This window comes from Odocoileus virginianus, chromosome 25 (assembly GCF_023699985.2).
Source record: "Odocoileus virginianus isolate 20LAN1187 ecotype Illinois chromosome 25, Ovbor_1.2, whole genome shotgun sequence".
Lineage (NCBI taxonomy): Eukaryota > Metazoa > Chordata > Mammalia > Artiodactyla > Cervidae > Odocoileus > Odocoileus virginianus.
The window spans coordinates 48,451,349-48,476,442 of record NC_069698.1 but is presented as its reverse complement, the minus strand read 5'-3'; the positions used below and the strand labels follow the sequence as shown (position 1 = coordinate 48,476,442).

The window sequence follows — 25,094 nt, the reverse complement described above, 5'->3', positions numbered from 1 at the left end:
GGTCCCTGCCATCGGGAGATTGTAATAAAATCAGAAGGGGTACATGCAAAGAAAGACAAGTGTGTGAATAACAACCACGCTGCAGACGGGATGGGAGGAGATGAAGTAGAGTGCTGTTGGCGTGTTGAGAAAGGACGGTTAAGTCCAAGCTCGGTAGTATTTTCTTCTTTATCGTAGGCAATTTTCCCAAGTCATCTGCTCTAAGTTTGGGTTTGGTGCTTTCCTGCTGTAGCTGTCAGCCTGGTGTCCCCATCCTCACTCTCCAAGAGTTATCTAGGAAACCTTGGGACTTAGCGCATTTCTTTTTTTCTTTCCCGTAACTGAATTCTAGGTAAGGGACCTGCCTGGCAGTCAGTCAAGGTTCTGTGCTTCCTCCGCAGGGAGTGCAGGTTCTATCCCTGATCAGAGAACTAAGACCTCACGTGCCGCATGGCCAGAACAGTGAATTATAGCTTTAGTGTAGTGGCTTTGGAAAATATGAAAAGAAAAGTATACTTTTGGAAATTAAATTACCCCATAATCTCCGTCTAGGATGCTAACTTTAAAAATTTTTACATTTTTAAAGGTCTGTACATTCTCTGTGTGTGTCTCTGTCCCGCCCTTCCTCTTCATGTGTGTGTGTTTATGAGAGAGAAAGAAGGTAAAATATTAACATCCTAGAATTTTGATCTCCTCGAAGCCAGCATCTTGGATGTGCATCTCAAATATGTTTTTCCTTCCTGTGAATAAGAGTTTTGCTCCAGAGGTGATTGACCCTAATAATGTAATTATCTTTTTGAGTATCTGCTTCTGAACAGGGCAAGCCCCAGCAAGCTGACCCACAAGGCTGGGCTTTAATCATGTGGAGCTTTCCTGTTGTTCAGCCAAAGGGTGGGGCATTTTGCTGTCTGGAGTGCTGCTTGAACTTCTGGTCTCTCTAGGGAATTAGACATCCTAAACCCTAAAAGCATTATTATAACCTCCTTAGTCTGCAAGGTGATGAGGTTCTTTCCTGTTGCCCTTGTATCTTCTTTCTTTCCCCCTTTTTTCCTCTGAACAATCTGTAGTTACAGGAGTATTTTTCTTTGTTCTTTCTACCCAGAGACCTTGACCATGGGTGAGTTTCTGTTAACTGGAATGTGTTCTCATGCCATACCAAGAAAATGTCACATCTGATGATTAAAAAATGCAGCTTACATTTTGTATTTTGGATCAAATTAAAAAATATTTTACCTTTCTTTTTAATTTGTATTCTCTTTCTCCACTCATTCACAATAATTGGTGTTCACGGTGATCTTGCATAGACATTCCAAGCAGTTAAAATTTTCATTTATTTCAAGAGTGTTTACCATTACTCAGACAACACAGTTATACTAGTTGCTTTAAAAGCTTGATAATTCTAACATCTGGGTTACTTTGGGGTTGATATCTATTGATTGTCGTTTCCCCTGAGAACTGGTTAGATTTTCCTGATTCTTTGGGGTGCAGTGTGGACACTTTCGAATATTACATTGGGAGAATCTAGGTCCTGTTAAAATCATCTGGAGAATTTGAATTTTCTTTTTTTCTCCTATTTTAGTAAGCAGTCAACCTGGCTAGGTTCAGGTGGCAAGTTCTGTTTGACCTCCTGTGGGTGGTACGTCTGATGTCAGTTCAGTTTTCAAAGCCTTTGCCCCAAAGTTGTGGCTTTGTCCCACACATGCACCAGTTGGGAGTTAGACTGGGAGGTGAGCTGTGTTTTACATGATAGCTCAGTTCTCCAAGCCTTTGCTGCCTCTCTTTGGGTCAGTCCCAGGCACATGTACCTGAGGGGTGAGCCTGGGACCTGAGTAGATTGACACACGACACCAGCTGATGTGCTTCCTCCAGCTCTGTCTTGTCTGAGATTGCCCTCACCCTCTGGCTTGCAGGGACCACCAGGCTCGATTTCTTTGGCTAGAACGACAGGGCATGTCTTGTGGGTTTTGCTGCTTTTGTCACGGCTAGATAAGTGCTCAGGCTTCCTAGGTGGCACCAGTGGTAAGCAACTTGCCTGCCAGTGGGAGACGTAAGAGCTGAGGGTTCAGTCCCTGGGTCAGGAAGATCCCCTGGAGGAGGGTGTGGTCACCCACTCCAGTATTCTTGTCTGGAGAATCCTGAGGGCGGAGGAGCCCAGTAGGCTACAGTCCATGGGGTCATGGCAGGTTACAGTCCTTGGGGTCGCCAAGAGCTGGACACGACTGAAGCGACCCAGCGTGCATGCACGGACTGTGTGCTCACCCTCCATGCAAGGCTGGAAGGGAAATGAGCATAATAAAAGCCGAATGGGAAGCTCACTCTTGTTAGAGTGGCTCCTTCAGTTTTGCTTGCTTGCTTGTTTATTTTTGGCTGCATGGGGTCCTCACTGCTGGTTCCCACAAGTGGGGGCTTGCCCTCTAGGTGTGCTATGCTGGCTTAGCTGCCCCTCTGCCGGTGGGATCGTCCCAGAGCAGGTATTGAACCCGTGTTCCCTGCACTGGCGAGTGGATTCTTCACCACTGAAGCACCAGGGAAGTCCTTGTTTGTCTTCCGGGTTTGATTCCCATCCCCAACTTACCTGCTTTTGCTTACTCTTTGGAATCCTCAGGTAGTTGCTTTTTACTTTGGTTCAGAGTTTTTTTAATCTTTATCATTGAAAGAAAGACCAGCCACTGTGTCTGACTTCATCTTGGCTGGCACCAGGTACTATAAATAGTATTTCAGTTTTGTTCACTGCTGTATTAAAGACAGAAGCCCTGTCCCTACTTAATCCACCCTTCGTCTCTGCTGAGTCTCACTTTGGACCCTTGTTTTGTGTTTGCTGTCTGTTTCCCGATGACATTGTGCTAGATAATGCCCAGTATGTGCCTATTTTCTTATTGCATAATTTGTTGAAAAAGAGGATTCAAAAAACCTTCATTTGGCAGCATCGTCACTTTTGAACAAACATTTCTGTTAACCAGAACCTCCCAGTGAGTGATGGCTTTAAGTTTTTATTTTGAAATAATTATAGAGCCACAGGAAATTGAACACAGTAAACATATTCTTCATCTAGCTTCCCTTAACGGTTGCATTTTACTTAATTTCCGCAAACTACCAACGCCAGGGATTTGACACTTTTTTCCAAAAGGTGTAAATAGTTTTATATCATTTTATTACATAAGGCTTAGTAAGGGTAATAAATCAATAAAAGCAGTCCCTGAAAAAGAACCACCTATCTGATGTATCTATGAACCACCCTAATGACTGTACTTTTTATTTTAATTGTGTTAAATTGTGTTAGTTTAAGGTGTACAGCATAGTGGTACAGTTATATTACTTTTCAGATTCTTTCCCCTTGAAGATTGTATCAAAATATTGAATATAGTTCCCTGTGCTATTCAGCAGGTCCTTGTTGGTTAACTGTTTTATGTATAGTAATGTGTTTATATTCATCTAAAACTCCTAATTTATCTCTTCCCTCCTATCCCCTTTGGTAACCATAGGTTTATTTTCTGTGTCTATTTCTGTTTTGTAAATAATTTCATTTGTATGTTCTTTTTTTTTTCATATTCAGCATATAGGCAATAATATATAATACTTGTCTTTGTCTGGCTTACTTCCTTTAGTATAATAATCTCTAGGTCTATCCGTGTTGCTGCAAATGGCATTATGCCATTCTTTTTATGGCTGAGTAGTGTTCCATTGTACATATCTGCCACATCGACCCATTCATCTGGCAATGCACCTTTAGGCTGCTTCCATGTCTTGTCTGCTGTACGTAGTGCTGCCTGTACTGATTGATAAAGTTCCTTTAAGTATTTTCACTGTGCATTTATTTTGATGGGAGTACTTTTTTACTCTTCTGCTGTGCATTTACTTTGATGGGATTTAAAGGAAGTTACTGTGAAAAGTTTAACTGATGACTTAAGGAGCAAGATCATGGTGTTGGGAAGAATGGAGAATTCATCCTCTCTCTAGTGTCCTTGGTCTCTGACCCTAAGAATCTCTCGATTTTTTTTGACTCCTTCTTCTTTAAGTGACACCTCCCCATCATGTTGCTTTGTCTCCTTCGCCTGAATTTTCTCGGGATCATCTCAGGCTGCTCAGTCCTGAGCTGTGTCCCCGACAAGAAGGAGAGGTACTCTCTCAACACCAACCCCCTTTCCTAAACCTCCAAAAAGGAGGAGGGATGTAGGAATTAAGTGAAATGAGACAAAGGCAAGGCCTTGAGTCTCTGCCTAGGTGATTGAAGGTTGGAGAGAACAGCGGAGCAGGGCAGGCTGAACCCATCAACTCAGTTCACAGAATCAGGGTGATCCTAAACCCAGTGGCCTGGGATGAGAGACCTACGCTGGTGTGCAGGTGGAAGGGACCTAGAGAACAGCACACAGACTGGATTTTCTAGGCACTCTGATGTAGAAGAGCTGGCATTTTTAAGGCCAGTGTATCTTTTCTCTAGTTCACATTATGCCAACACCCTCATCTCTTTTCTCTTGCAGTTGTGTGAGTGTGTGTTTTTACATTCTAGATTAAATTTTGTCATTCATTCATTCTACTGGGCACCTACTATTTTTCAGGCAATGTTTTAGGCACTGAGAATATAGCGATACACGAGACAAACTTTCAGCCTCCCTGATGCTTAGGTTCTAGTGGGGAAAGATATCGAATGAAAAATATAAGTAAATGAAAAGCATTTTTTGAGACAATTCTGACAAATGTTAAGGGGAGCGGGAAGCAAAGAAGAGGGATGAGAAGTGTTGAGCTCTGAGGGGTCATTTTGGATAGAGATACCAGGAAAGATCTCTTTTAGATCTTTTAGATCCCTTTCTCGCTGGAGTCAAGATCTGGAAAGAGCGAGCCAGGTGTAGGTGCCTGAGGCTGGAGAGTTGGAGGCCACGGAAAGAGCATGAACAAAGGCTGTGGGGAAGCCGGAAGCTGTATCCTAGAGGACTGGAAAGAGAGTTTAAGATCTGAGGCTTGAATTGGGACAGTTGTTCCTGTGTTAAAGTCTTGCCCACCACCTCCTGCTTAACATGCCTCCACTAACTACCCTCTGCAAATGCAGGCTGTTTGGGGCCGCTAATATTTTCCATAAGGAAGTCAATGGGGAGTTGAGTGAGTTTAAAAATGGTAACATTTTCTAGCTTGCCATCAAGTACTTGTATTCTGATGCTCTGCTTTTCAAGTTGTTACAAATTGAGTTTATTATAAACTTGAATTTGTTACAATATTTCTTCTGTTTTACCTTTTGTTTCTTTTGGCTTCAGAGGCCGGTGGGATCCTAGCTCGGTGACCAAGGATCAAAACCCCACCCCCTGCGTTGGAAGGCGAGGTCTTAACCACCAGACCGCCAGGGCAAGCCCCTGCTTTTCAGTTTCTAGCCCAGTTTGTGCATCTCAGCCTGTCCTCTCGCCCTTCATCTCTCCCCCCTTCATCTCTCCCCTCTTTTCTAGCAACTGTGTGGTGATTATGTTGGCTCAGTACTCATCACTACCTTGTACTTTTGTTTCTAAAGTGCATGAGCATTTTTTGACTCCTTATCACGCGTGGAACACTTATAGTCTCTATGAGTGTGAGTGTTCATCACTCAGATGTGTCTGACTCTTTGCAACCCCATTGTAGCCCAGCCAGGCTCTTCTGTCCATGGAATTTTCCCAGGGAGGAATAATTGGAGTGGGTTGTCATTTCCTTCTCCAGGGGATCTTCCCAACCCAGTGATCGAATCCAGGTCTCCTGCATTGCAGGCAGATTCTTTTACCTTCTGAGCTACCAGGGAAGCCCTCTCGGTAGAGACTTCAAAAAAGAAGTGTAAGCCACTTTCTGCCCAAAGTTGCTTTCAGACTCAGAGAAACAAATAAAGACTGTGTAAATGTAAAGTATCAGCCAGGTTTTTTTGGTTTGTTATAAGTAAATGATAAGGGTTAAATAGGAGAGAGCGGGGTAATGTGAAGATGGTGAAAGTAGCTGGCATTTGCCATTTGTATGTGGAGAGGAGTAGGACTTTCAAGTCACCAGTGCTCTGGGGGTTGCCTATGGGATGGGGTTGTCCCTGCAAGGGGAGATTGTGTCTCTTGTATGCAGTGAGCAATTTTCATTTTTCATGCTTGTGTTGTTTCAGGGTCCCCCACTGATCCCCACATGGGCCTTCATGAGTCTCACTGACCTTTGGGGGAAAGCTCTTAAAGGAAGGGGTGTTTCGGCAGTCCCTAGGAACATTTTTCTCCTAACTTGAGTTGCTTCAAACTTCCTGCTGACTTGACTTAGATCATCCCCTGAGATCGCTCTTGGTAGGATTTAAGAGATTTGGCGTTCATCTCTAAATTCTAGTTCTGAAGATAAAAATGGCTTCTTTCCTACCTTGGCTGGCTGAAAAGAATCTTGCTACTAAAAATGCTATTAATATAAACCCGTCAGAGTGATGCAGGGAACACTGTAATTCTTGAAGGTTGGGGCCATTTGCTTTAGGAAAACACTCCTGAGGCTTTTAACTTGATTAGTTTTCTGTTGGCAGAAAAAAGCCTAACCAGAAATTTGTTGTTAAGAATATGTCTGTCAATTTATATTTGCAAACTTTTTTATACAGCAGAAGGGCGCTCCATCTGAGCATATTGGGGGGCTCCATTCGAGCATATTTGGGGTGACAGCTTTGCCTTTCTACACCACAGTTTTGGTCACCTTCATTCTTTCCCTCTTTTCAGTTTAAATCTATGTGATTCTTAAAATGGGACTGTGGCTAACACTTTTTCTGAACTTTTAATTGCTCCTTGGCAAAACAAACAGATACATAGACACATACAGGTATCTTTTTTTTTTTATTTTAAGCTGTGCTGGGTCTTCTTTAGACTGTGTTCAGGCTTTCTCGAGTTGCATTGAGTGGGGACTTCTCTGTTGGGGTGCGCTTCTCTTGCGGGCTCTAGGGCCCGCATGCTTCGGTAGTCGTGGTATGCAGGCTTAGTTGCCCTGCTGCATGTAGAATCTTAGTTCCTGGGCCAGGGCTGGAACCGTGTCCCCTGCATTAGCAGGCAGATTCTTAACCACTGGAACACCAGAGACGTCTCCATCTATGTGTCTTCAAGTGAAAGTCGCTCAGTTGTGTCCGACTCTTTGTGACCCCATGGTCTGTAGCCCGCCAGGCCCCTCTGTCCATGGGATTTCCCAGGCAAGAATACTGGAGTGGGTAGCCTTTCCCTTCTCCAGGGGATCTTCCCGACCATGGAATTGAACCAGGGTCTTTTGCATTGCAAGCAGATTCCTTACCAACTGAGCTATCAGGGAAGCTGTAACCCTTAAAAAATCAAGAACCCTGAGACATTGGTCATGGCTTTTAGCCTTACTTTAGATGCTTGTTAAAATATTTTACTTGTAAAAATGTAGCACTTAGGAATATAGATCACATAAATGATCACACATGGACCCTGAGTCTTTTCATTTTCCCTGCACTGAGTTGAGTCTCTGTATTTTTTTCTTGCTTCTTAAAGGTGCCAGCCAGAGAGGCGTGAACTTATTGCTTTGAAGTATATTTGCTACTAGTAAAAGGATGATTCTCTTTCTTGGAAACTTCACTCTCAGAATCATATGATGTGTGACCTGGTAGGGAATATTCCAGTATGGGAATAGCCTCACATCTGGTGTCTGTATGAGTTACCTCTGAACTCATCGGAACATTCAATGGAGGTTTTTCCCTTTTTGTTGCCACAAATTTCATTTCAGTAAAGATGTGCTTGTAGGAATTTAAGCAACCTTTGAGACTGAAGAGTAGGATTGTAGCGTGGTTCTGGAGCATTGGGAAGGAATATATTATATTGCAGGGGGTTTCAAACTATAATGGGTACAATAAATTTGTTTCTGTTTCCCTCTGCACCTTTTACTTTTTTGTTTTATTGTATCCCTTCCCTGGCTTGGAATATCAGTTTCATCAGAGTGGAGAATGTGTATCTTTTTTTCTCTGCTGTATCTCTGGATTCTGGAACATGGTAGCTATGCAGTGTTTATTTTCTTTCTTTCTTTTTTCTTCTTTTAAACAGTTTTCAAGATTGCTCAGCCAGTCAGGGCAGAAGCTGGCATGAGCATCGGGGCTCCATCCCCACCTCTTTGTTTAAAAATGCTCAGCCAGTCAGGGCAGAAGCTGGCATGAGCATCGGGGCTCCATCCCCACCTCTTTGTTTAAAAAAAAAGAAAAAAAATTATTTTTTTATTGGCTACATCAGGTCTTCAGTTGTGGCACTCTGAATCTTTTAGTTGCTGGCATACGGGATCTTAGTTGCCACCTGTGGGATCTAGTTCCCTGTGAAAGTGAAAGCGTTAGTTGTTCAGTCCTGTGACCCATCTATGAACTGTAGCCCTCTAGGCTCCTCTGTCCATGGGGATCCTCCAGGCAAGGATAATGCAGTAGGTAACCATTCCCTCCTCCCAGGGATCTTCCTCACCTAGGGATCTACCCTGTGTCTCCTGCATCACCTGATGGATTCTCTACCATCTGACTCACCGAGTTCCCTGACCTGGGATCAGACCCAGGCCCCCTGCATTGGAAGCATGGAATCTTAGCCACTGGACCTCCAGGGAAGTCCCAGTATATATATTTTCTGAATGAGTGACCGTGTAGATGATTGTACACATCAACTCAGGGATGCACTCGGATACTCTGTTTTTCTTCTCTCCTTTCTGTCCATTTTCATGTGTGTATCCTGAGTGTATGCAGTTGAAATGGTCTAGAGAAACCTCACTGCACAGAGCAAGGAGAATAAGGCTAAATAGAGTCATATTTGTTGAGCGTTGAGGATGTTTTAATTTCTCACTGTGGGTAAGAGCCCTCAGACCAATGAGGGAGACTGGAAAAATGTTAAGGAAAGGACTTGAATTAACCTGGGTAGCTCCAAAAGGCTGAATCACATTTAGTGATTTCATCATGTGAATTTCTTTGTGCAGGGCACTCTGTACCAGATTAATGTTCTCGGGTTGGATTTGCTCCCAGAAATAAACCTATTAGTTTGCTGTTGTGCATGTCCCTCTCCCCCTCCCACTTCGTGGGCCCCCCCCCCCCCCATTAAGGTTTTCAGAAAGCTGTGCATTAAAGGTAAAAAACCCCTTTTGGACTTTATCAGGAAGAGTTGATTGGACTTCACGTCTTGAGCCTTCCCGTTTTTTTATTGATTTTGAAGGGTATTTAAGTCAGGATGAAACGGAAAACCTATGGGGAGGAAGCGCCTTTATCCAGTGCATCTCGGAGTTTTGCCTGGTTTTTTGAAATATGTCATTTCAAACAGAACGTTACTCATTTGGAGCAGACACCTTGGTTTGTACTTTTTAGAGTTTCTAGTTGATGGAGAGGCGGGGAGCTTTAAATAGGCAGCTCTAGAGTTTAGGGAGAGGAGAGCAGGTGTTGCCAGCTTTATGAAGGCAACTCTGTGCCTTGCTTGGTGTGCTGCTCCCGGCCCCAGGCAGAGACCCGGGTCAGCCCCCAACGATCTTCTTTATGTTCTTATTTCACATCTCCGCAGGAGCCGGCTCAGTAGGTGATGTTAGTTCTCACCTGCTGCCGCGTTAGGAGTCCAGGTACCTGCCAGATGCATATAAGCGCTGCTGTTAAAGCTGCCTGCCTCCGTAGGTACTGAGCTCTTCCCGTTGACCGCCCGTACCCATGGGTGACTCAGTGATCCTCTTTTTTTTTTCCCTTGCTACAGACCATAGCACCATGGGGAACGCGGAAAGTCAGAACGTCGTGCACGAGTTCTACCGCGAGAAGCACGCCGTCCTGGGGCGCAAGGCCACGTCGCGCTCCCTGCGCCTGTCGCACAAGGCGCGGCGGAGCAGGCACGCCTCCTCCGGCAAGGCGATCCACCGGAGCTCCGAAGTGAGCACCCGCTCCAGCAGCACCCCCAGCATCCCCCAGTCCCTGGCCGAAAATGGCCTGGAGCCCTTCTCCCAGGAAGGCACCCTCGAGGACTTCGGGAGCCCCATCTGGGTGGACCGAGTGGATATGGGCTTGAGACCCGTGTCTTACACCGATTCCTCCGTCGCTCCCAGCGTGGACAGCAGCATCGTTCTCACTGCAGCCTCCGTGCAGAGCATGCCAGACTCGGAGGACAGCCGGCTTTACGGGGATGACGCGACGTACTTGGCGGAGGGCGGCAGGCGGCAGCGCCCCTATGCCTCCAACGGGCCCGCGTTCATGGAGACAGCGAGCTTTAAGAAGAAACGCTCCAAATCTGCAGACATCTGGCGGGAGGACAGCCTGGAATTCTCACTCTCTGATCTGAGCCAAGAACATTTAACAAGCAACGAAGAGATCTTGGGTTCCGCCGAGGAGAAAGACTGCGAGGAGGCTCGGGCGATGGAAACCCGGGCGAGTCCGCGGCAGCTCAGTGCCTGTCAACGGGCCAATTCGCTGGGGGACTTGTACGCTCAGAAGAACTCTGGGGTGACGGCAAACGGGGGGCCCAGGAGCAAACTTGCAGGCTACTGTCGGAATCTGGTGTCTGACATCCCCGATCTCGCGAACCATAAGATGCCACCAGCTGCCGCTGAAGAGGCTCTCCCCTACAGTAATTACAACACACTCCCCTGTAGGAAATCTCACTGTCTCTCTGAAGGTGCCACCAACCCACAGATTAGCCAGAGCAGCAGCATGCAAGGCAGAAGAGCAAAAACCACTCAGGTAAAGTGCCTGGAATCTGTTGCGGTATTTTGGAAACTGGTGCATGACTCCAAGTGCATGATTGGGCTCTTAGGAGGTTCCTGTCTTGTAGCTGCGTGTTAAACACAGTTTTTCCCTGGTGGGTGCTGCCTCTCTGAAGATTCGTCTGTCTGCTGCTTCGCCCCTCTGGCAGTTCTGTTGCTAGAGGGGTGGGAATTCAGGAAGAAGCGTGTGTGTGTGGGTGAGGTGACAGGAGTGGGGATGAAGCTGATAAGTTCGTATCGGGAAACTGCCTCCCCAGTTCAGCTCTCAGCAGCACCTCACTGGGTCTTGCGCTTCTTCCTAACGTGGTTTTCTCTCCGTGGACAGATGGGGATGGTGGGCTGTGGACTCTTGGAGCGTATTTCTTCCGCGCCGCAGGTGGGAAGAGGTTAGTCGGCAGGCGGCTCCTTGGAGGAAGCCTTTTTTGATTCGGGGCCGGCTCTGGTCACTTGTCAGCTTCTGTCCGAGGTTGGCAGGCTGACTGCCTTCCCGGGAGCCATTTCAATTTCCTGTTCCTTTGCGATGCTGGCCAGCCCTCTCTCTCTGGAGGGAGCTGTTGCAGGAGGAATAACGTGGGTGGGTTCCAGGTCTGTTCTGCAGCCAACTGGCTTCCGGCCTTGGGCAAAACCCTGACTTCCATCCAGGTGCTCTTCTGAACACTGGGGTGAAGATGCTTGACCCACCTGCTTCAGGGTCTGGGGCATGACGGTGTGCATGTGAAAGTGTTTTCAGAGATTTAAAATGTGTCTTGCTAGTGAAAGGAAGACTGCTCCCACATTACCTTAATCACTACTGATAATTATTGGGCGGGCCAAAAAGTTCTTTCGGTGGTCTGGTCACCCCTGTACAAACTTTGTGACCAACTCAGTATCATGAGGATAATGACATGTCAAGTAATCCTGCCTGTGTCAGTCCTTTTCTGGTTGTGCTGTTCCCTGGAGCAGGGTTCCAGGAGTCCTGGCTTGTGCTGAGGATGGGTCGGTAGCTGACAGGATGGCGTTTCAGATCCGGAATCCAGGTGGGGCTCCTTTGCCCTGAAAGGTGTATTGGCGCCCACAGTGAGCAGTGAATACAGCTGAGGTCAGCTGGAAATCAGCAGGTGTGCTCTGACCTGGCCAGCAGGGTGATGCACCTGTGGTCTTGCTTCAGTGCGGGTCAGGGGGGTATTGTGAAGTTCAGTTGTCTTGGGAAGGGTGTCTAAGTATAATGGGTAGATGGTCATGATGACCATTTTTCACTGCATGGTTGAGGGGTGTTAAATACATTCATATGGTTGTGTAGCCATCACTACGCTTCATCTTCAGAACTCATCTTGTGGAACTGAAACTGCATCCCCCTTAAACAGTTGTTCCCCTTTTACCCTCTCCTCAGGCCCTGGCAACTGCCATTCTACTTTCTGTCTCAATGAATTTGACTCTAGATACCCCATCTAAAGTGAATCATAGAGTATTTGTCTTTTTGTGACAGGCTTATTTCCTGGGCTTCCATGGGTGCTCAGATGGTAAAGCGTCTGCCTGCAATGCGGGAGACTGGGGTTCAATCCCTGGGTCAGAAAGATCCACTGGAGAAGGGAATGGCAGCCCACTCCAATGCTCTTGCCTCGGAAATCCCATGGACGGAGGAGCCTGGTATGTTACAGTCCATGGGGTTTCGAAGAATTGGACACGACTAAGCGATTTCACTTTTACTTATTTCTCTTAGGCTAATATCCTCAGGGTTCACACATAGCAGCAGGTGTCAGAATTTCCTTCCTTTTTGAGGCTGAATAATATTCCACTAATGCTTCACCCTCCCCAAACAGCTCCCCCCCCGCACCCCAGCCATTCATTTGTTGAAGGACAAGTTTGGCCGGTGTCCAAGCCAGGTATCCTGGCTCCACCTCTTTTTACCTGAGTAACTTTGGGCACAGTTTTTAAGTCTCTCGAAGCCTTAATTTCTTCATCTGGCAAGTGGACAAAATAATAAGATTTTTTGAGAAAATGGAAGGTAAAGGCTAGTGCTTGGTACTTTAGAAGCCACCAGTAAGGAGGGACAGTCTGTTACTTGTAATTTTCAGTATCCTGAATGGTGTTCTGTGAGTTGAGGACCCCAGGTAATTTGGTGTTTATATCAAACTTTGCGTCTTGGAAACAAAATGATAAAAAAGGCTGATTCGGAGGTGTGAGAGGTGAGCGTGGATATTGCGTTCAGATGCTCTCCTTGAATTTTGACCCATCTCTTTTCTTTTTAAAAAGTATTTTTAATTAATTTATTTTTGAGTGTGCTGGGTCTTTGTTGCTGTGTGCAGGCTTTCTCTAGTTGCCATGAGGGGAGGCTTCAGTAGTTGTGACACATGGGATTTAGTAGCTCCAAGACCCGTGGGATCTTCCTGGCGATCTAGGGATTGAACCCATGTCCCCTGCATTGGCAGGCGAATTCTTCAGCATTGGACTACTAGAGGGGAAGTCCTGACCTGTCTCTTTTCGGAAGCATGATTATAATGATAGAAATGACCCCTTGTGGTCCCTCTGCCTGCCCCGGGCAGGACTCTGCTTGCACTGGCATCTTGAGGAGTCAGGACACAGGTGAGATGGAGGTCCTATTAAAGGATCCCCTGAAAGGCACCGCAGGTTTTGTCCTTTAGACATCACCAGATTGGCACTGCAGGCCTGATTCGCAGAGATGGTCTTGGCAGCTCCATCAGGGTCCATTGATCCAGACTCTTTTAAAAGAAACCTTGCCTCTCTCGCTTCTACCTGAAACAACGCTAAGTTAGCATCCATTCTGTGTAAGATTTGTGGGGGGTGCTGGGTGGTATTCTGGCTCTCTGGCTCCGACCCTGGGGGGCAGGTGGACCCCCTGCTTCCCCCAACCCCTCACTGATGGGGCTGTGAGCCTTTGAGTCTTGGCCGCCCCCAGGAGAGGGCCAGAGCTGGTATCATGGGAAATTCTCACGTGTACTTGTTGCAGGCCACTTCCATTCTTTGGCTTGGTGCCTTCTAAAATTGTTAATATATGGAAGTGAGATCATCTCAGAGTGCTGTCTTATAAAGCACTCCAGTAGCTTAATGTAGCCCAGAGTACAGGGGACTGGGATTCCTGACAAGTATATCCGCTTCTGGCTCAGTCCTTATTGACCAGTGACCTTGGGCGAGGCACTTCATCACTGGCTCCTAGTCTGTCCAGGGTGAGTGACACCAGGCTCCGATGGGGCCAGTAGGAGAACCAAGTGGGATTCCATACATAGAAGCCTTCTGCAGAGTCTGTAAAATGAACGGAAGTCTTATTTTGGTCTCAATGTTACGTGTTGAGTGAGGATCTTTAATGACTTGAAACAAACCCCAGAATTATGCACAACACTATCCACCCACCCAGGCTTCCTCTTCTTAAGTTTGGCGTGTTCATCCAACGTGATTTTTTGAGAACCCACTATGTTCCAAACAGTGTATTTTAAGAGACAGTGGGTGTGGAGGCTTCTTTGAAAGTAGTTCTTTTTTCCTTTTCTTTTGTTGGTGAATGTTTCTGACCCAGGGGCCCTCTCCCATGAGTTCGGATCATAGATATTAACAGTCTCCTCGTTTGCCCTGGTGATGTAGTCGAATCTGTAATAGTCTTGTCAGCAGTTTTACTCCTCAGAAAAGAGTTCCTGGCAGGCATTTGGCCCAAGGGTCTGGCCTCTGAGCCTGGGGGACAATGTTTTATCTGAACAAACATGAAGAACATCTTTTTATTTGCAAATGATCAAACAGAGTTTGGAACCATTCTTCCTATTTTTGTATTTGAGTAGTAGTTGGACATGTTACTGAGCTATAAATCTGAAGTCAGAGGAGTTCATATTTCGGTTTTTAAAAATGACACATTTTCATGGGTCTGCTACCCAGTAAGTGCTGAGGAATTCTATTTGTTGAATTCAGTACATGTGAATATGTGTGTGTGCTGTGTGCATAAGACTGTATCTTGAGAATCAGTCTGCTGCTCATTTGTTGGGGGGATTTACCCAGACTATGTAAAACAGAGCTTATTTGTACTGACTGCTGTGAAATCCCAATAGATTGCCTCTTGATTTAATGAATGCCTCTTTGGTTTCTTGGTCTAAACTTTACTCTCTTGGTGTTCCTATGGTTAATGGATAGAGTGAGGGCAGCCTGCTGTCCAGCAAAGAAGAGATTCTGAAGCAGCATATCTGAGCTTGTGAGTTTGAACCCTGTTCCTTGTTGGCTGTGTAACCCAGAAGGATCTCAGTGCCTCTTGAATGAGGCCAGTGTGAGGGTTCCACAGAGGAATGAATGTAGATAGAACTCCTGGCATAATGTCTTGCATGTGATCAGTTCAGTTCAGTCGCTCCATGTCCCGACTCTTTGCGACTCGTGGACTGCAGCACACCAGGCTTCCCTGTCCATCTCCAGCTCCCGGAGTTTACTCAGACTCATGTCCATTGAATCAATGATGCCATCCAACCATCTCATCCTCTGTCTTCCCCTTCTCCTGCTGCCTTCAATCTTTCCCAGCATTGGGGTCTTTTCCAGTGAGCCAGTTCTTCCTATCAGGTGGCCAAAAATATTGGAGTTTCAGCTTCAACATGAGTCCTTCCAATGAATATTCAAGACTGATCTCCTTTAGGATGGACTGGTTGAATCTCCTTGCAGTCCAACGGTCTTCTTGAGAGTCTTCTCCAACACCACCGTTCAAAAACATCAATTCTTTGGCGCTCAGCTTTCTTCATAGTCCAACTGTCACATCCATACATGACTTCTGGAAAAACCATAGCCCTGACTAGACGGACCTTTGTCGGCAAAGTAATGTCTCTGCTTTTTAATATGCTGTCTAGGTTTGTCATAGCTTTTCTTCCAAGGAGCAAGTGTCTTTTAATTTCATGGCTGCAGTCACCATCTGCAGTGATTTTGGAGCCCCCAAAAATAAAATCTGTCACTGTTTCCATTGTTTCCCCATCTATTTGCCATGAAGTGATGGGACCGGATGCCATGATCTTAGTTTTCTGAGTGTTGAGTTTTAAGCCAGCTTTTTCACTCTCCTCTTTCACTTTCATCAAGAGGCTCTTTAGTTCTTTAATTTCTGCCATAAGGGTGGTATTGTCTGCGTATCTGAGATTATTTATATTTCTCCTGGCAATCTTGATTCCAGCTTGTGCTTCATCTAGTCTGACATCCAGTGGAGTTTGGATATGGGGGATAGATTTTGTGTCTAATTAGGCTGTTTTTAGCCTTCCTTGTATGGTGATGGCTTCCAGGAATTCTCTCCCATCTACTCTTTCAATTTGCCCAGAATTTGTGACATGAATGTGCAGAAGTCACATCTCAGTGTAAATTTGCCCCATGCCATCTACAGTAGACAGTAGACACCACACTGTCTCCCCATGATCAAACAGGATTCAGCTCCTGTGCCTTCAGAGCTTAACATCAAAACCCTCAGTTTTGTTGAAGCGCAAAGGGGTGGTGGGCCGAAAAGAAAAAACTAACTGTCTACTACCATGAGCCAAAAGAGTGGTTCTGGAGAGGGATGACCAAAGATGACTTCATTTTTATTTTTTAAATTGAAGTTTAGTTGGTTTACAGTGTTGTGTTAATTTCTGCTACTGTGCAGCAAAGTTTTATATATATATAGTTACATATATATGGGCTTCCCTGGTGGCTCAGATGGTAAAGCGTCTGCCTGGAATGCGGGAGACCCAGGTTCGACCCCTGGGTTGGGAAGATCCCCTGGAGAAGGAAATGGCAACCCACTCCAGTACTCTTACCTGGAAAATTCCATGGACTGAGGAGCCCAGTAGGCTACAGTCCATGGGGTCGCTAAGAGTCGGACACGACTGAGCAACTTCACTCACTTGTATAGTTACATATATATATGTATATACACACACATTCAGTTATATATTATATTACATAATATATACATATATGTATATGTAATATATACTATATATATATATACATAAATTGAAGTTTAGTTGGTTTACAGTGTTAATATCTGCTACTGTGCAACAAAGTAATTCAATTATATATACACATTCAGTTATATATTATTATATCACATAATATATGCATAATATTGTATATATACACATAATATATATATACACACACACAATCCTTTTCAAATTCTTTCCATTACGGTTTATTACAAGATGTTGAATATAGCTCCCTATGCTATATAGTAGGGCCTTTTGTTTATCATGTAGACTGTAGACTGTATAACAGTCTACACTGCTAACTCCAAAACCCACTCCAGGCCTTAGCCCTGCCCCCGGCCCCGCCCCCACCACGACACGTCTGTTCTGTGTCCGTGAGTCTAGTTCTGTTTTGCAGATAGTTCGTTTGTGCCACATGTTAGATTCCCCATGTATCACACAGCGTCTGTCCTCCTCGTCCTCACTTCACGTAGTCCTCCGTCCATGTTGCTGCAAATAGCATTATTTGTTCTTTTCCGTGGCTGAGCAGCGTTTCATTGCACACACATAGCATTCTCTACATCCATTCGTCTGTCACTGGATATTCAGGTTGTTTTCCACGTCTTGGCTGCTGTGAACACAGAGGTGCATGTACCTTTTCAAATTATAGTTTTTTTCTGGATACACGGCCAGGAGAGGGACTGCCGGATCATACGGTAGCTTTATTTTTTAGTTTTTTGAGGCACCTCCATACTATTTTCCATGAACTTACTTCCCACCAATAGAGTAGGAGGGTTCTCTTTTCTCCACACCCTCTCCAGCATGTTTTCTTTTTTAGACATTTTGATGATGGCCATTCTGACTGGTGTGAGGTCCTACCGCATCATAGTTTTGATCTGCGTTTCTCTCGTAATTAGTGGTGTTGAGCATCTTTTCACATACCTGTTGATCATCTGTATGTCTGTTTTTGGAGAGATGCCAAAGATGACTTTAGAAGGCTCTGTCCCTGATAAAACTTTCTTGCTTGGATAAACAGGTAATAGGATTGGTGATTTTAGCCAGATAGAGGGTGCAGCATGGTCAGAGAAAAATCTTGAGTTCCTGTAAAAGGCTGTGTTGGTGCTTAAAATTTTGTTTTGTTTTATACTTAGCTTAAATGGTTCAAGGATAATATGTTTCCTGAGCTGAGAATTGGCATCAGCCTCCAAGAGATTCCTAACCTTCTGATTCCTTTGAGAATCAGAAGAAAAAATTGGATTTTTTGGGATCAAATACAGGGACCACCCTGCTGTGTATCATTTCAGGGGATCCATGGGTCCTCCAGCGTCCATCGAGAAGCTTCTGGTTAAGAACCTCAGGTTAATTCTTCATGCAACAAAATATTTTTATACACAGTCCACTTAAAACAACGTCTTCCTTTACTTCTCCTTTTTGATGCTTCTTTTTTCTTTTATGTTTCTTTTTCTGGCATGTAAGTTAAGCAGTGAGATATTTATTTTGAAAAACAGCCCATCCATTTTCAACATGAATATCCATCTCCTTTGCCAAGATCTTCTTTTGAGGAGTGGGAGTCGGTGGCCAAGAGATGGCTTGTATCAGCAGTTCTCAGACTCTTTTCTACTCTTAAAAAGTATCACAGCCTCCAAGGAGCTTCTATTCATGTGGGTTATACCTATAAATATTTATCACACTACAAATTGAACCAGAAATGTAAAAAATACTTGTTAATTCATCTTAAAATAGCAGCAATAAACCATTACATGTTCACATAAATATCTGTATTTTTTCCTTCTTTTTTTATCTTTTTTTTAAAAAAAATATCTTTAATTGTTAAATTTTATCTTCTAAAATTAAGAAAAGGCCGAGAAGGGTGTTGTTTCTTTGTTGTGAATTTGTTTTGGTGGCACTGGGTGTGTGTCGCTGTGCGCAGGCTCTCTCTCTCACAGTGGGGGCCACTCTTGGGTGAGGGCTCATTGCTGGGCTCATCCTCTCTGTTGGGCGATGGCTTGGTAGCTGTGATCCGTGAGCTCAGTTGCTCCATAGCATGTGGAATCTTTCCAGACCAGGAATCGAACCCCTGCCCCCTGCACTGGCAGGCAGATTCTTATTCACTGTACCACCAGGGAAGTTCCATTTTGTGTTTTTGCAGCTCTCTACAATTTCTAACCTATCGAGACTTGTAGTTGCTCTGCTTTCTCTCTCTTGTGATACGCTCTTTTGCTGGACTGTTTGGGAAACCTTTGTTTCGAATAGGTAGTTGGAAAAGGGAGGGCTTTCGGGGCCCCCAAAATGATTTAAGGAACCCTGGCTCCCACTCAGGGAGTGGCTCATTTATGCTAATACAGTTTGGGGAGGTCCAAAGCTTTGAAAACCACACTCTCCATTTAGTCCGTAAGGAGAGGCGAGTCAGTGTCCCTCGACATAAATCGTGTCCTGCAATGCTGTGTAATTAATTACTGGTTTCTCCGCGTAACTGGGAGGGATAAAGCGCTGGGATGGGAGCCTGGAGCCTCCCAACCGGCCTGCCTGCAGCCCTGGGAGCGTCTCCGCGGAGCCCGGGGCGCGGAACACCCACCAGCTTTTCCCTCTGCGGTTGGGGCCCGGTTTGCTTTGAACCTCCTCTTGACAGAATATCTAGTGTGGGCCATAAAACAGCCCAATATGTCCTTCTCACTTTCTCTCCTTTTAAAAAGATGAAAGAAAAAGACATGTAAATGAGCTCTGGTTGTCTCCATGAAAGACATCGTAAACCCGGATCTTCTCTGGAAGGTGGGAGGTCAGGCTTCCTGGTTGTGACTTTAGCTGGAGTCGAGCGTGAGCTGAGCCTGCAAATGACTAGATCTATAAATCAAACTCAAGTGTATTCCATGAGGAATGATTTTCTTGTTGTGAGAGGAGTGTGGAAGATGAACAGCAGTGAAGTTGTTCAACAGTGTGGTGTTTTTTTTTTTTTTTTTTTTTTTACTGCCTTTGCCATGCCAGGCACTGTTCTTGGCTCTTGGGAGTGTCAGGAAAAGATCTCTGAGCTCAGGGGTGAAGTGCGGGTGTGTCCGCAGCAAACAATCAGCATGATGAGTACAGGGCATGCTGTGGGAGAGAGAGCAAGATGGGGAGAAGCGGGCGGTGGCGGACCTGGTGACAACTCTGGAGCACGTGGTCGGGTCGGGCCCCCCAGGAAGGGCAGGCTTGGGTAGGGATTGGGAGGGGAGATGGGAGTCGACCATGGATTTGGAAGCTGGGGTCATGCCCTGCACTTTTGAGAAAGAGCAAAGAGGCCAGTGTGGCTGGGGTGGTGGTGGGGTGGGTGTTGAGAAGTTTCATGGGGATCAAAGATTAAAAGAAGGCTTCCAGCTGAGCCTTGAAGGATCAGTATTCCTGGAATTCCTAGACCCAAGAAGGGCTGGGAGCATGCTGGCAGGAGTTCTTCAGTTTCACTGGTGGCAGGGTGCCTCCAAAGGTCCGGTGCTAAGGCTGGATGTCAGCGGAGGACCTTGATGGACAGCCTCAGGAGCCCTCCACCTTGCTCCTGGGAGACTTACTCTATAGCATGGCTTGTTGGGAGGAAGGTGGTTAGAAAAGAGTTGATGACTGGAGATGTGATATGTCCTGAGATGAGAGGTGGGGTGGTGGGGAGCGAAAACAGGGTCTGAGACACACACGTAGAAAAACAGATGAAAGGAGAGAAGATGATTCACTGACCTCAGCACAGTGCTGACTCCAATCTGAAGTTACCTGGAGCAACATTTCAAGCTTTAGACAGCTTCTGAGTCCCTTGTGAGCAGCAGTAAGAACTTCACTTCCAGCGGTTGTAATTGAGAGAAATTTTGAGTCACCCCTGTGGGGAATCATTAGCGAGGATGGGGCTGAGTGCTGGAAGCTTGGAAGGGCATGGAGTCTCTGCCTTGGGAAAGGAAGAAGTGGGAAATGGAGCTGGTGTTTAGAAATGTCTCAGACGGAGCTGGGACACATGTGAAGGGGTGAAGAGTAGGAGGCCCAGGGGCTGAAATTGATGAACTTCAGAATCACGAACTCAGAAAGGCACTGGACATTTGTTTATAGAGAGGGGAAATAAAGATCTTACAATAATGGAAAACGGAGACTGCAATATTTCTGTAGATCAAGAAAGGCGATTATTTTAACAGTGACTAGCAATTACTTAGAGCATCGGAAGCATCATTTTCTTAGTTTATTGTGCAGTGTTATGAATGTGAACATGATTCAGAGGGTTGCATTGGCTCACACCAACCTTGGTCTCCCTGTCTTTTCCCCCATGAGGCTGTGTTTTTCCCACATTCCTCAGCAACACACTTTCTTCTGTGTTAGTGCAGGAAGCTAGCAAGTGAGGTCAGGCAGTGACTTCCCTCCTTGGGCTGAGATGGACACAACTGCGATGACGGTTAACACTCCTGTGCAAGTGCTGTGTGTGCTGGGCAGAGTTCTAGAAAAGGGACTTAACTCTATATCACGTCTTACAATGTGTCTTACAAAGTAGATATTATTGCCATTCCTATTATACAGGTGAGGAAACTGAGGCATGGATAGGTTCAGAAAGACATGCCTGGACATGATATTTGCTGTACTGAGATATATCATGGAGAGAGTGTTGGAAACCAAAGACAGTGTGCACGTGTATGCATGTATGGGGAGTGGGGGTACTCAGATTTGGGGGAGAAGAAGATGGTAAACCACAGGAGGAATATTTCAGAATTCAGTAAGTCATAAATTGTTCTAGTTCAAGGTTTCCACAGGTCCACAGATATATGCCCAGGAATGGGATTGCTTGATCATAGATCATATGGTCAGGAAAGAATCTGCCTGCCAATGCTGGAGACCTGGGTTCGATCCCTGGGTTGGGAAGATCCCCTGGAGAAGGAAATGGCAACCCACTCCAGTACTCTTGCCTGGGAAATCTGTGAACAGAGGAGAGAGGAGCCTGGCGGGCTACAATCCATGGGGTCACCAGAGTTGGACATGACTTGGCGACTGAACTGCCACCACCACCACCGCAGGTCAGCATCTCCTCCCATCACTGGGATTCCGTGAGCTCTCCTCTGCTGGATTTACCACCTCTATACAGGTGCATTGACGCAAAGCTGGGTTTATCAGGGAAATTAAAGAAAGTGACCAACATAACAGTTTCTAATTGCATTCGACTTAAATCGCCTGACTGGTTCCAGGGCCCTTGGACTTTGTGGTTAATGACCTCTTCAGAATTGTGTCCTCACATCATTAGCACAGCAAACCTGTTCCTTGGGGTATTTGAGTCCCTGGTGGAAATGATGTGAGCTTTGCCACAATGTGTCATTAGCCCATGTTCATGCTGGGGGACCCTCCAATTTTCAAGGCCGTGCAAACAGGCTTTGAATTTGCCTCTTGCTGCCTCTGCTTTAGTACCAGAGCTCACTTAAGCTTTGTTGCCCAGCTGAAATGACTAAGAAAACTCGCACTGTTGAATGTTTTGGGCGACAGCTGGCCACTTGTACATCCAGTGGGAAAGTGCGTGCGTTGATTTCGGCCGGTGGAATGGAAGCTGGTGAGTGTTTGAAAAATCCGGCTTGGGAGGATTCATCCAGGAAGAACAGGGCTTAAGAGCCTCTATATTCCATGAATGTTATTTATAATTGGAAGCCTCTTCAGTGGAGTGGTTCTAACACGGGGAGTTTATTTTGAGCTATTTTCAGGAAATCTCTGGCCAGATCATGCATCATGCTGGGAGTTACTTCTCTGTTTAGCTAGGATCTTACTATTTCCCTTGATCTCCTCTGACTTTTGCTTTAAATTTCAGTATATTTGGTTTGATATTCTAGGACTGATTGTATGCTAAGGTGTCTAACTAGATAAGAAGGGACATACCTTGCATTGACAATGAAGACTGTTGGGCTCCCACGGAATTTTTCCCTGAGGTTGACCCCTAAAAGAGTGGGGGTGGTTCCCAGGCACTTTTTTGAGTGTGGGGAGAATCAGGTTTCTCAGGTCTCAAGTGTCCTTGAGAGGGAGGTAGTAGGAGGAGGAGCCCTTTGGAAAAATGCACTGGGATTGTTTGCATCACAGTGATGCTATCTTTCTTCTGAGCTATTGGAAACTGCCTGGAAGTGGTATGCACCTGGCATTTGAGAAGATTGGGCGTTTGGGATGCAGCCTCAGAGCGGTCTTTCAGTGTGTGACCCTAGAGCCTCTACATCCGTATATCTGACTTTGGTTTCTTCTAGAGATTCTGTGACCTGTAGGCCTCTAACTGTTGTGTGGCACTTCGTTGTTTGTTGTTCAATCGCTAAGTGGTGTCCAACCCCATGGACTGCAGCACTGTAGGCTTCCCTGTCCTTCACCATCTCCCGGAGCTTACTCAAACTCATGTCCATTGAGTCAGTGATGCCATCCAGTCGTCTCATCCTCTGTCCTCCCCTTCTCCTCCTGCCTTCAATCTTTCTCAGCATCAGGGTTTTTCCAGTGAGTTGGCTCTTTGCACCTGGTGGCCAAAGTATTGGAGCTTTAGCTTCAGCATCAGTTCTTCCAATGAATACTCACTGGTTTGAGCTCTTTGCAGTCCAAGGGACTCTCAGGAGTCTTCTTCAGCACCACAGTTTGAAAGCATCAATCCTTTGGCACTCAGCCTTCTTTTTGGTTCAACTCTCACATCCACACATGACTACTGGAAAAGCAAAGTGATGTCTCTGCTTTTTAATATGCTGTCTAGTTTTGTCATAGCTCTTCTAACAAGGAGCAAGCTGGATAAAACAGCCCCATGGTAGATGACTCCTGTACTGAAGTTGGAGATGGCTGATGTAGGGGATGTGGAGTCCTATTGACCATTCAGGTCTTGAGTAATGCCTCCAGCTGGGTGGACATCATTTCCCACGGTGCTGGAGCAAGGGTTTCTGGGTATTTGGAAGCATCCCATGCTTCATGGTCAAATAGAGGCTGGGGCTGGGCAGGCAGCTTTTGTTTCTTTTTGGGCAGGCTGAGTCACATATCTGAAGGGGGATGTGTACCACTGAGCCTGCTTAACTCCTTGTGGAGACAAGATGTAGCTGGCTTGGGTCACAGATGGGGAGCGTTCCCCGGTGGTTACTCTCCCAAAGTATGCCAGCTCATCTGGGGCCAGCAGGCCTGTTACCTGGAGAAATCACTGCTCAGTTCAGTGACTGTCCCAGAGTTGGACATGCGCAGCCTGAGCCGCTGCAGAGTTGCAGCGTGAGGTGGCATGAGCACGTGTGTAAGTATGAAAAAGAGGGGCGTGCCTATCGAGTCCTTAACTCTTAGTTCCAGTAGGGACATCAGGGCATTCTGTAGGGGTTCATGGTTTGTGGGCATGTAGCAGATGTTAAGTGCAGAGGGGAGTGACAACCCACTCCAGTATTCTTGCCTGGAGAATCCCTTGGACAGAGGAGCCTGGCGGGCTGTAGTCCACGGGGTTGCAAAGAGTCTCAAAGACATGATTGAGCAGCTAAACCCAGTAGATGTTAAGGGATGTTAAGAGACATGCCTGTCCATTCTCTGCTTATTTCACTCAGATTCTTTCATCTCCTCTTTCCCCTTCCCATCACTTTTGAGTTTGAGCTCTTTGCCAGAAAGTCACGACATACAGATGCCCAGTCACTCAGTTTTGTTGGGAAACCCTGGAAGAGGCATTGTTGGCAAACAGTGGGGAAGGCGTGGTGTTGACTATTGAGACAGGACCCAATCAGGTGCTCCCTGCAGCTGAGCTGTGGGGCCAGCTTGTTGGAGTAGAAGAGGACATTGGAGGCATGGACTCTCACCTCCAATCTGCCACCCACCAGGCCTGTAACTTTCTGAGCCTCAGCATCCCCAGGTGTTCGCCAAGGGGATGGTTTTGCAAGGTTCCTTCCTGTTCCCCAGCTCTGGAAATTATCAGGTGCCTGCTATCAATTTCTCCTTTTTTGTTCTGAACTCTTTTTCTTATGACCCAGGGAGGTTATCCCTGTGCAGCTGATCATTCCCCGTCTTACAGAGAAGCAGCTAGCTCATCATTTTTCAATTTTGAGGCAAATTTTTAGCTGATTTTTGTCCCTTCTCCCAGAGAAGGACTGAGATGTGAAAACGAGTCCAGATACTGGGTAGATTCATACAAACTCCTCGTCTCCCGCCACCCATGGTTATCTTGAATAATCAGTGATGACTGACTTTACTTGTTGTTATCTAAAGGGATATATGGTAAACCATCCTGCCAGGGAAAAACGTGGGTTGGTAACAGCGCTCTCCTGTTTGTATCGGGGAGTTTTTTTACCTACTGGATCCCTGGGTTGGGAAGATCCGCTGGAGGAGGGCATGGTAACACACTCCAGTATTCTTGCAAAAAAAAAATCCCATGGGCAGAGGAGCCACATGGCCTCCATGGGGTCACAAAGAGCTGGACATGACTGAAGCGACTGAGTATGCATGCTCACTCAACGGCACAATATATATATATATCACATACCTTCCAAATCTTCGTCCTTGATGACTGTTGGTGGTGGATAACAGGCAGGACAGCAGGTAGGAAAATGGCAGGGACCGACAGTTACAGGGTCTGCATCTTAGCTGTATGCATGGTTTCTTTGACCCTCTTAAGTCCCTCTG

At 45.9% G+C, this 25,094-nt stretch overlaps 1 protein-coding gene and 1 non-coding gene across 7 annotated transcripts in view; both read left to right on the top strand.

Moving 5' to 3' along the window:
* The window catches only part of TIAM1 (TIAM Rac1 associated GEF 1), a 455,872-nt gene that overhangs the window by 290,015 nt on the left and 140,763 nt on the right, over positions 1–25,094 (top strand). For all 6 annotated transcript variants that reach the window (XM_070455141.1, XM_070455140.1, XM_070455136.1 and 3 more), the window contains one exon: positions 9,639–10,612. In XM_070455141.1, the coding sequence (XP_070311242.1) occupies positions 9,650–10,612 (963 nt within the window). In that variant the 5' untranslated portion in view covers positions 9,639–9,649. The remainder of the gene's footprint in view (positions 1–9,638; positions 10,613–25,094) is intronic.
* TRNAS-GGA (transfer RNA serine (anticodon GGA)) lies at positions 16,252–16,323 on the top strand. Its single transcript has one exon. It is a non-coding gene; the product is annotated as a tRNA-Ser (tRNA).